Source organism: Ostrinia nubilalis, chromosome 25 (genome assembly GCF_963855985.1).
Source record: "Ostrinia nubilalis chromosome 25, ilOstNubi1.1, whole genome shotgun sequence".
Lineage (NCBI taxonomy): Eukaryota > Metazoa > Arthropoda > Insecta > Lepidoptera > Crambidae > Ostrinia > Ostrinia nubilalis.
In genome coordinates this window covers 11,226,898-11,239,537 of record NC_087112.1, presented here as the reverse complement: position 1 = coordinate 11,239,537, position 12,640 = coordinate 11,226,898, and the positions used below count along the sequence as shown (strand labels likewise).

Below are 12,640 nucleotides of genomic sequence, written 5' to 3'. Positions count from 1 at the left end.
CGTATTTTTGGCTCTACCCGTCTCTCTCGCGCGTTCCGAGTAGCTGACGTGAGCGAGAGCGACAAGCAGAGACGGAAATATGGAATTCGCGTTGCGGGTGGACCCGCTGACTCTCAACCCTTCGAATTCGGGGAATCCCAATACTACGGTATTTGTGTAAACTTTTATGACCGAGACACTCGTAGTCGTAGGTTAAACGTATGCAGGGTTGATGTTATGGATTTGATTTATAGTTTAAGGTTTTTAAGCGGCTTTTTATACAATATGTTTCCTGAACCTCAAATTAAAAGTTAACTTTATTATCTTATCGCTGTTATGTAAATAAATATTAATGAATTGACCATGTGGTTTGTTATTAATTCCTTTCTGTTGAGTATGAATTATTGATTTTATTAAGTAGACCGAGTAAGACCGAATGTATTGGCGAATCAATCTCAGTCACATAATATACGTATGACATGTTAATTTAAGCATAATTTGATTGAATTATGCATTACAAAGCACCATTTAATCGATATTAGTTGGTTGATACGGATCTATATGCAGCTGCATAATGAAATCAAATTAGTCTTTATTGCTTGTCAGATGACAATCGTTCAGCCATCAAACAGTAGTTGTAGCGTGTAGTGCTGTTCCTCCCGGTCACGTCTGAGTGTCCCCATCTAACTCGCACCGTCGCCGTTTCAGGGAGGAGGGCGAAGAGAAGCCGAAGCCGACGGAGAACCAGGACGACGGGTACGAGACGAGCAACAGCGGCGAGGCGGCGCGCCGCAAGCCCTCCAGCGCAGAGGGCTCCCCCGCGCCGCCCGCGCCGCCCTCGCCGCCCGCGCCGCCCGCGCCCGACCCGCCCGACGCGCCGCCGCCCGACGCGCCCGAGCCGCACGACGCCCGCGACGCGCACGACGCGCACGACGCGCACGACGCGCCCTACGAGCCGCTGCTGCGCGCCTACCCCGAGCCCGAGCCCGACTACCGGCACTTCGAGCCGCCGCCCGCGCACCCCGCGCACCACCCGAGCCTGCCGCACGTGCCGCACCACCAGCCGCTGCAGGCGCACGCGCCGCACCAGCCGCTCCAGCAGCACCCGCAGCACCCGCAGCACCAGCAGCACCAGCCGCACCAGCCGCACCCCGACGCGTACCACCACTTCCCCTTCCCCAAGTACTCGGAGCCGTACGGCTTCAAGCGCGAGCCCGAGGCGCCGTACGACATGAGCCAGCACCACCAGCAGCACTACGGCAAGCGCGACGAGGAGATGTACAACGGCGTGAAGCGCGAGTGCGAGGACCCCTACTCCTTCGTGGAGGAGGACGCCATGTGCGCCATGATGGCGCCGCACGCGCCGCACCTGCACGACGCGCACGCGCACCTGCTGCACGCGCCGCACCAGCAGCTGCTGCTGGCGCAGCCCAAGAAGCGCGGCCGCAAGAAGAAGATCAAGGACGAGAACGGGTGAGTTGCACTTCATTCGCTGTTGGCTCGTGAGCAGAGGAGGCGATCACTCAACATTGGCTCGCAATTCATCCATAACAATGTTATTCTATACGCTCTATGTAGCGATGGGCCTCCTCGTCTCCTCTTATCACGATAAATATTATGTTTCGTGATTATTTTTTAGGAAATTTGATCTTCAACTAAATTATTGTGGCTTTTGCTCCTTCTTGTCGTATTGCTGCTAAAAACAATTATTTTCTAAAGAATACTCGTACTCATCGAACTTCAATGAATAGACTACATATAGCAAAATTGATATGATTTTGAGTTGCAAACACGTATAAAGCGATTGGCTCGCAATTAGTAGTAGCTTTCTTTATCGCACGAGCCGCAAAGGAGTGCCGTGCCTTTATCTACCAGCGTCAGTCTTCACGCAATCTATAAACCTGGGTGTCTTTAAATTGTTAATCAACCGATATTTACTATTTCGGTTTCCAGTAGCGTCACTTAGTCTCACGTAAAATGTTTCATGCTTGATAATAAAATAATGTAACGATTGGTTAGATCTTTCAAGCAGTGTATCGGGTCGTAATTAGCAGTTCAGCGTCAGAACGTCCCTTAATTACTGAAACTTGGTTGAAAATGTGATTTCAACAGGTTACACAAGCCAACACGTTGCAGAAACGGAATCTGAAAATAATAATAACACCAAATAGATCTTGTTCCACGGTACATTGAACTCTGAACATTAGAAATACACGCGGCCTTACGCGAGTAGTGTTCGAAGAGCACCCGGTTCGAGAGTTGGGTAACAAAAATTGGGGTTCGCCACAGTTTCACCGTCCACAGTCCACACACATTCGGCTTCAAAATAACTGTTGAGCTAATTGTTTCGTTAACGAATAGTGGAAAGTCAACGTTCGCGCAAGTCGACCGTGACAGCGCGCTAAGGCGAGATTTATCGATCTCGGTGACAGTAAAAAGTGTCGGCGGTCCAGTGCAGCACGCAGGAGCACGCCGCGCGGGCTGCGGCCGAACGCCGAAAAGACGCATTTCGCCCACATAATCGCACAATTATTGCAGCCTTTCAAACAACTGTATTAAACTTTAATTAGATACAATTAAATGAATCATGTAAAAAACAATAATGAAAACATATTTTAATCAAAAAATATTCATAAATATAATAACACATTGCCTAACATTTTGACAACTTAATTGAATATTTGTCTTGCAAGTAGATGCACTTAAACCGAATAAAAGAAAAAATGGGTGAGGAAATGTTGACAAAATACAAGATTTTGCACTACCGCGGGCACAGTCGCGGGTTTCTTTGGATAAATATTTTATAAGATCTACATATAAAATCCAAAAGTTAAGTAGTTTCGGCCATTTGATTATTCATTGCAATTTGTAGCTTTGATATATGCAGTTCTTTACGGTTTCATTTGGATGCATTAAGGCAGTGCGTTATAAAGATATTACATGTACGATGCCGTTTCTACTTCCTACAAAATTTTACCAAATAGGTATGAACGAAAAAATATAGTTATGACTTCAATTAGATATCGGCCGACCGGCCGTATCAAAAACAGTGCCAATAAGTAATAAGTGTATTTATATCAACATTCATATTCACAATATTATGTAGTTAAATATATTAATACGGTATTTTGAATTTAGAGAAACTTGTGTTTCAAAATAATGTAAATTCACGTTAGATACTTCCGAAAAAGATTGTAGAAATGTTAGTAGTAGTAAAATGAAAAGTTCATCTCAAAAAACAAAATGTAAGATAAATACAGATAAAGCGCGATGAGCCGATTGGCGGGCTTTCAACTCGTTCATTCAAGTAGTACCTGACAATGTAAATATTATTGTAATAATAAAAGCAATATTTCATTAAGCCGGTGTTGTAGCAAAAACTAATTCATTCCTGGTTGCGCGATCCTCGTGTGCGCCACGTGCCGAAAGTGCACTTGTTGATTTAAGAATTTGCCCGTTTATTTGTTTTATCGTATTGTTAGTAAATAATAAAAGTGCCTGTAGTATTTTTATCTCGTGCGCTTAAATGCCATGTGTTGTAGACTGGCGTACATAAATCACGATATCCACTGAGAGTATCTGCTACTGAATCAATTAATTAAAATCGACGACCACGGTCAAGGTGACTTCGGTTGCCAACTGAGGTTCGCCCTTGAGTGTTAGGCGTAATATAGGGATTTTTGAAATACAAGTGTTTTAGGAGTATGTTAAATTGAAGATGACATTATAAATGGGGTTTTAATGCGTGTCTGGTATTTGTAGCTGCTGAAAGTTTTAGAAAAATGTATAATAGACTAGGGAAGTACATTTTCGGCCTGACTTGTAAAACAACCACTAGTTGGTAGCAAAAGTGCTTGGCACGCGGTGCAATGCGGTGTCGTAGGTATAAGTAGTCTCAAAATAATATTTTAGGATGGCATTCACATTCTTGTCGTGCATTTGTGGGTTCCAATCTGCAGTGCATTGAGAATTTTATTGTACAATAGGATTCGTTCATGACAGCATCCTAGGTTGAGTGAGAGAAAGGTAGAGCCAACAATTCTCAAGCAGAGTAGGGTTTCTGGCGCCGGTAACCTTTTTCAAGTGAGGCTCCGCATGTGTGCAAGATCCGTTGTGCAACTAGGATGCTGCCCCTATGCGCTTGTCCCCAGCAGTCCCGCGGTAGTGTGGGGCTAGTGTCGGGCACGTTGGTCCAGCGGGGTGGTGTGCGTGCGGTGCAGTGCGACACAATTAGTGCGTGCGGCCGGTGACCCCGCCCGAATTAACGCGCGACCCACTTGCCGCGTGGAACCACCGTCGTCATGTTACGTCACTATTCCTTAACATCCACGTCATGAATGCCTATAAAAAGGCACCTCTGGTACGTCATGAAGCACCTAAAAATCTGTTCAGGAAAGTCGTAAAACAACTTCCGCATCATTCGTCAACCTACAATAGTTACTACATGGTATACCTGGTTGAAATAGAGTTGCTCTGTTGAGAGTTGAGAAGCTTATTCTGGCGTTCCGGGTTAGGCTCTGATTGATCGGGAATTCTAGAGAGCTATTTCTTCTAGACAACCCAAGAAGTTTTAAACAGTTGCTTCTCGGATCAATTTATCTTAAAGCTACTGGCCTATGCTTGGGCTGTCTGGAAGAAATCTTAATAGGTACACGAAATAAGATAGGTAATGACTATTTTAGAATGCACACCGCATTCGGTCTATTCGATTGATAGAGTTCAGGCTCGCGTTGCTGAGATGTGGTTCCAAGAACCAAAACCCACGCAAAACACAAATGGGTTGGAATGGAACTCAAAATTATTAAAAAAATGTTGAACGTTAACAATCGTGTAATGCTCGGAAACTTTGAAAAAAAATAAAATAAAGACAAGTCACGTATTAAACTCCAAATTCAAATTATTTATTGTGACCAAAGTTAATACTCGTAAAGAAGTAAATTGCATACATAATGTTCTTAGAACTTCAACCACGTTAACTACAGTCAAGTAAACTAAAGTCAGCTGGCAAAAATAATATAATGCAATACAGGGACAGGTGGCTGTGAGCTTGGTGGCGTAAACCTCGCCTGTATTGCGGAAGTACCATTCTAGAGCAGGTTCATTTGGAAACCTAACTATTCGTGACCTAACTTAGGTCTTTACTAAGATGTCTCACACTTAAACCTTTGTCGTTTACGAATTGATAACCCTCACAAAGCTAGACACTACCGCGACCGGCACAAAAACGGCCCGACTGGCGTACGAGTTCACCACGTGACTTCATAAATATTCCGTTTTTGCAATTCACTTGCAGAACGCTAAAATGCAAAACTACATGACTGTTACAAGTTATACACAATATTTTAAAAGTAAAACAGTTGTATAATCCTGCGTTTCCACAGTTATATGAACAGATCCTTCACCATTTGTATTTTTGGTTGGTCGGCGCGTGACGTCATCTATTGCGTCATACTCCCGCACCTATAACCTGTTCGATGAAAGTGCACAGTAAACTTGAAAGCAACTTGTTATACAAAAATAAATACAACAACATAAGCACCAGTCACTTCTTCCTATTTTTGTGAACAAACCATACAAGACATCTTCCGCTAGAGTAATAACAGTCATTTATGTCAACACGATTGTCGAATATGCAGTAATAGTTGGAGGCTAGTGTTCGGTTTTTCTGGAGTAGGTAGTATGCTTTATATCTATCCATTCTATTAGCCTGTAACGACCTAACGATTGGTCACGACATGGATCGAACTCAGGTCAGTGTGACCAGGAGGGGCGACTCTCCTACTACTAGACCAAGATTGAAATTTGTTTTCCGTACTACTCGCATTCCTTCTCCACAGATTTTAGAATTATACTATAGTTATTTGTAACCAATAATATATCTAGGAAAGCTACAGACAGACTTATGAAATTTTGCGATAGTAACTACCATCACTATAATCGAAACAAATGGTCCCTTCTGAGAGCTAGTCGCAGGAGATTTGATAAGTACCGTCTCTGGTGACAGTGCTGCCGAAGCCGGGTCGCGTCACTAGTGTACTTATTTGAACTTGGTCGGATTTGCATGCATGGATGGGTAACGCCCTATAATTAGGTGTCCATAAATAATAGGTGCAATTTGCGTTACGTACAACCTCGCCCGCCGCGGCCGCTGCAGCGCCTCGTAATTAGTGCGTCCCCGGGGTCAATATTTACACAGGCCTGGCCGTGGCCTTTTGTTTCAGCGGGACGCACATAGGTTCTCTCTCACATATTTTATCGACATTTGAATAAAAGGGCTGGCCGTCAGTCAAGTTAAGGAGAATTTAAGCACTAACGGACGCTCGCCACCGCGTCTGTTAAAGTTATAGCCTGTATAAGGTGCAACAGACAGAATGGCTAAAAGTGAAACAGTATAAATAGATCTCAGGCTAGAACTCTACATGATTAGAATTTACGTCAAAAATTATGCAGTACGACTGTACAGTTTCCAAGGAAATCCAGATCAGAATCAGAATCGAATCCGGGAGCTCAGAATACGTTCGGCCGGACCCCTTGCCTCCCGCGCGTGATTCCGTCCGATGTTATCGCTGGCCCGCTCGCTGTTGCATAAGATCGATTTTGTATGCCGTACCCTGGTTATTCTTCCGGAAAGTAGCAATCAAGAGACAAATATGTACTGTTAATTTTCAGATAATTGTTTTTTAATTCTTGTTTTGCATTTATAATGTTAAATAAATACTTTTCATTCGTTTCAAGTGAAATATCATGTTGAAATTGTTTTTTTAATTAATTTTAGTGTTTTGATTCAAAAATACACATTTAAAGCTAATTCTGTTCATAAATCATTATAACTGAGCGTTTTGCGATATAACTAGTTAGCACAAACGAGGGTTTTCCTTTTAGGCGCTGGCAAGGGCACCGGATTGCAGGCTCTGGCGTAGGGCTCGCGATCGTTGCTCGGCGGTTTCTGCGTCCTTGCCACTGACTGCGCGCCTAAAGGGCATAAGTACAATGGGCTCACGTCGAGATTGTTCGCTTTCACTGTCAGAAAACTGAATATCATTAACGCATGATGTGTCTGATCAGTTTAAGTTTAAAATAAAGTCAAATATAAAAAAAAAAAGTGCAAGAAAAAGACAGTTAACAGTCGAAAATAACCACCAAGTTCGAGGTGTACCCGTGTGCAAAGAGTTCAGTATGGGTTGACTATCTTTCAAGTTTTTAGTTGAATACTATATTCTAGAAAATAGCCTTATTTATTTCATTAGTTATGTTTATAATTAAATATTTTAACGTGCTGCCCATTAATACCTGAGCATGAATCCGTTTCATAAGACCTCGGTCATAAAAACCTCGCCAACGAACGCTATGACTGTGAGCTTTTTCCTTGGCCAAAGGCTGAGGTGTGCCACAGCGCAGACGTTCAACTTTTTGTCCGGCGGCTCGCACGGGTGAGCCGGCGGGCGGCGGCGGCGGCGGCGGCGGCGCGGCGGCGGCGGCGAGGGTGCGGACGCGCTGTCACCGCGCGGCCTTCGCCGGGTTGTTGCCCCCGCCTCTTGCAGTTAGGTGTAATAAATTTTCGCAGGCCGTGCATCGCGTTAATAGCCTGCCGATTATACCGGGTGAATCCGATCTTGGATTGAGTTATTAATAGGATCATTGGAGGATTAATGACTTCCGAAATATGTACGATGCTTTAAAAAAACGAGCGGGATAAAATATGTGCTGATCGATATTACTAAATCATTAGTAACGAGATCGTAGAGCCGCTAATAAAGATATAATTTTATAGGCATAACATAAATTCACCATTTTTTGCCGTAATTAACCGATTTAACTTGGATATTATAGTGTCAAAATATGTAAAGGTGCAGCGGGACTAAGCCGCCTATTTACAAAACAAAAATTAGTATTATGCGTAATTACATTATGCCAAGATATACCTAATATAGCTAAAAATTTTATGTAAGTTAAATGGATAGGGAACTGAAAAATAAAAATATATTTTTCGTTAGTAACACCCAGAAATGATGATTGTGAAATGGGAGTCTTAAAATAGATAGCTTTTTGTTTTGTTGTACCCAGCTTCAATGCCAAAATTATAATTATCCGCATGACTACAAGATTTCATAATTGCATTTTTCTACGTATACCTATTATTAAAAAATATATCATTAAATCATATCAACATCTCATGAATTTCAAGTCGAAAGGTTTTGCAACCCACGCCACGGCATAGACCAAATGCAAAAATACGATATCACACATTAATATAGTAAAAAAATATAAAAGTATAACCACCACTTAAAACTTATGAATTCAGTAATTTCGCAACGTGCTTTAAAAAAAGAAGTTTTACATGTGATTACAAAACGATTTACATACCCCCTAGGTTAGACTGTGAACAAGAGCTAGCCCATTAAAAATAGCAAAAAAATCAAAAATTATGCGCACCCTCCGGGGATTGCCACCCGGCCTAATTTTAGTTCTCATAGATCCGATAAACATCCAATAAGAAGTTAATTAGCGATGTGCATGCGCAGCGTGCGAGCGCAGCGACAATGCGCCGCGAATGGAAAGTGTCGGAAACTTATGCAATAGCTTTTCTTGGCTGCTGCGGTGCGACCACGGCCATCGCGAACATGGCTGCTATCCTTGTGACACACTCCCGGTTTCTTGGAATAAACTGGTATTCGTATCACAACTTGTCGTTTTACAAAATTCCAGACTTTAACGCCGAGATCTTTCTCAACTTCCCTTTTTTGTTCCTAATTTGCATTTGCGTGCGTTTCTGCTTAGAATTTTGTTATTTTATAGGGTTCTGTGTCTTAAAGAGAGGAAGGGAAAAATTTATAGATCAGTTCTTCACGAGTAGGTATGTGTGCTTTGCCACTTTTCCCCAGTAACGCGTAGAGGTATCAAGTTATAACTGTTATAAAATACCAAAATCTACCATCCCTTCGTATAAGGATAGGGATGGCGAGGGGTACAGAATCTTCACTGCATGAGTACGACTCGTACCGCTTTTTTATTTAAATGCAACGTGAATCACTCGGCACTCTATGATAAGTACCACTTGGGAACAGTGTAGGTAATTCGGTCCCGTATGCTTACATAAATTTCTAGAACTACGGGAATATACGTAGGTATTCTAAAACTTTACATGATTTAATGATGATAAGCAAGATAAACTATCAATTTTAATGGAACAATATTGTACAATTGATTTGCCATCAAATGTGTCACTTAGATCTTGAATTGTTCGTTATTTAGTTCCGGCGTAAACCAAAATGCGTGTGCAGAAACGATGTCCAAGCCACTTTCTTCCAAGTTCAGTAAGACCGTAGTCCGCGTGTAAATTCATCAGGAGAAAACGTTGTGCGCGCGCATCGCAGTGTTTACGTCGGCGGGTATTTCGGTACCGGAACCGATGCCGCACTATCGCTAGCCAAAAATCCCAGCGAAATAATCGGATCAAGGTGGAAATGGACTAGACGAAAGCACCACCAGATATCAGTAGATAAACAAATAAATCGCACATTCTTCTGCCTGCATTCCCTAATGCAAACCAAAGCATTGAAGCCATGACTGAAAGTGCTCGATTACAGAGTTAGTTTGCTCCATTAAACGCACTGATTTAAGCATTTTAGGTCGTTATCAACATCCTCATTTGATTGGCTTTAAATTAGTTAAACTCGGAGATATGTTTTATCTTTTCGCTATCCGAAACGTGATAATGCATGCATTCACACATTTCATTAAGTCCCATCTCATCCAACGTCGCCTTCTCGTCTAACCACTAGTATTCACACAGTCATCAAACATTCCGTCATATTTCAAGAAAAAACTCATTGGTTCACTAACCTCTGTGATACGTTCTCTGGGTAGGCACTCCACCATCCTAGTTACTTCTGATAAATTTCGTTTCGGGTCCCAAGGTGCTTTATCCTCTTTACAAGAGCTTTATTTCAAGTACATCTCGGCTACACCCTGGGGACATTTCGTATGCATATGCTCTAATAATAGAAAAACACACATGACTTTTTTTGGGATTCGTAACCGTGTTACAGGCATCTTTCTTAGAGTATGATTGAATTGGATGTAATACTTGAGCACCTGAAAGTTAAATACATAAACTCATTTACTTACATAAATATTGTATTGCAATAGTTGAGGTGACAAGCTATCACTGGCCTAAATTTAACAAAAGGACATGGATTTTATGCTGCCAGTAATCACGCAAGCGGTCGTCACACGACACAATGGCACGACAGAAGTTATCGAGCTGTGCTCGTGGTTGTGCCCACGCCGAGAGCGCTCCTGTGTCGGGAGCAGGTGCACTCGCGGGCTCGAAGGAAGCTGCTCCATTATCTATCACTAGCATCAGTACATTATAAGCTCTGACCTCCCTTATGTCTGCAAATCTAAATAGGTACACCAATCTCAGAAATTGTTATAAGCATTTTAATACTGTTTTATTAATAGATAGATTCGTTTAGTGTAATTCTCACCGGTGCAAAGCCAGGTGGATTGTTAGGCCTAAATGGATAATGGAATTCTTCTCGCATAAATCCCATGAGAACTTTGATTACCGACACACGAACAAGCGCAGGTTTCTGCAAAAAGACGAACTTACAAGCGGTATCTTTTTTATGTTGACGCCGATCAATAAAATATCTCGATACAACTTTAGGAAGTCTGTGCCAAGTAATTTGCATTGATTTGTTTATTAGCTTAGGTAGAACCCATAAGTATTTTTTGTCCACGTTGTAAAGGTTTCACGTTTTGTTTTTGTGACCAATTAACACTTAACTGATTTGATTCATTTCTAAAGATATCTTCGTCGGTTGCATAAATAAACTCAAAGGACTGTGATTTTTTCACACAAGTACGGGTAGAGTTCATTTAGATTAATTTTCATTTATTCACTAGATCATATCTAGCGAACGCCTCGTTTTTTTTATCAAATCGAGTTGGGATCTCGATAAAAAGATGCATAAAAGTCCGTACTCCAGTGATAAATAATGCAATAAAATTATAAAAATGAAGGTGTACGAACCATACTAAATAGCAGCCTTGAATGAAAAAGGCAAAATATTTTGCATGTGCGCGAGTACCTGTAGTGCGGTATAGCTGTGCTAGTGGGCACAGGTGCACACGGCAAATGCAAGCAGCCTTGTTTGCTAGCGCGCCTCTGCACAGGGCTCACGCTGGGAGCCACGCAGTGCCTTTCCGAGATGAGTGTTTGTAACTAGCTCTCGCTCCTGCCTTTGCTCAGTGGATATCGATCTTCTGCTGAATAAAGACACATCACGCCTGAAGCTATGCATACGAAGCAAACTCTAGTTTAAAATATTGTTTCTGTTTATTTATTTGAAGTAGATCGAAATACATGATTCATTTCATTTATAATCAAGAGTTATCTCGACGCCAGTTAAGATGCGGCTTGGTTGTGTCATCCAGTCATTTGGCTCGAGTACTACCGCTAGCTGCGCTTTGTGTATGAATTAAGTTAGATATCAGTCGTGTAAGTTAACAAACACGAGTACGATGGACAGCAGATAGGTAAAAATTAACTGCAAAATGATGAAGATTAAGTATCATTTACACAAACAAGCACTATCTTAGATCATTATCGGATCTGAATACGAGTATTTAACTCGAGATTTTAATAAATTCAAGTTTTACAACGCACGCATAAATACGTCCTAGAAACTGTTTGTCCGTTGCTTATTTATACCTACTGAAATTATAATTATCGCCGCGTCTTTCCTCTTCCTTGTTGAGTTTCCTCGTGCGGGCAGCAGCCTGCTGGTCGCAACGTCGAGAGAGAGCCGTGCCAGATACCGGGCCCGTATTAGCACTCGGCTTGAAGCGAGGCTTGAGCTGGCTTTATGATCTCATCGTTCATTTATTGATGCAGAGGAAAACATCTTGTAATCCAATAAAAATACTGAACAAGATTTTCGCTTAGAAGGACACGATATACGAATATTATACTTGCAAATTGTGTACGCAGTGACCATTAAGATTTTTACAGGACTGCCTTCGTTATTTTATGACAAAAAACCTACATATTCCACCGTCTCTTGTAGTCCTTATGATTCCCGTCCGTGGCCAATCCCCTGGGGTTTAGATACAGTCCATTTCGCCTCACTCTCCCGCCGCCCCTCGCTGGGTGCGCCGAGCGGTCGTTTCCTGCCATTTGGATTCCAGCTAGATATTGCGGGTATAAAGGCCTGAAGCGCTCCTCGAAAGTAAAGGCTACATTTTTATATCTCAGATCTTTGTCATGCCAAATTCAAAATTACGTATTAACGTGCGGTAATTAATGACAGACGATCTTATATGGTAACAGTGTCGAATGGTATTCAGGCATAATTATAATTATTATTTTCACCCAAACCGTGAAGATGAATAGGATATTCTTTTCACCTTTAGGCTTATACTTTTTATTTTTGTTGTTTTAAAAACAAACTGTTGTCACCTATATTAAGACGTGTACGTTATTTATAATTATTGAGTAGTGAAACTTTCATGAAATAATAAATAAATCCGAATTGATAATGTCTTGATTGAGTAACGCTCAGCGATACGGGCCCGTGTAGCGCCGCCCACGTGAGGCGATTTAGACAGTCCCAGATACAAAAAATCGGCCAAATTCTACATTCATCCAGCTAGT

At 42.0% G+C, this 12,640-nt stretch overlaps 1 protein-coding gene across 1 annotated transcript in view; it reads left to right on the top strand.

Annotated features, from left to right (window-relative positions):
* The first annotated feature begins 879 nt into the window (after positions 1 to 879).
* The window catches only part of LOC135084125 (trithorax group protein osa), a 44,003-nt gene continuing 32,242 nt past the window's right edge, over positions 880 to 12,640 (top strand). The window contains exon 1 of the mRNA XM_063978869.1: positions 880 to 1,452. Coding sequence (XP_063834939.1) covers positions 1,211 to 1,452 — 242 coding nt within the window. The 5' untranslated portion in view covers positions 880 to 1,210. The remainder of the gene's footprint in view (positions 1,453 to 12,640) is intronic.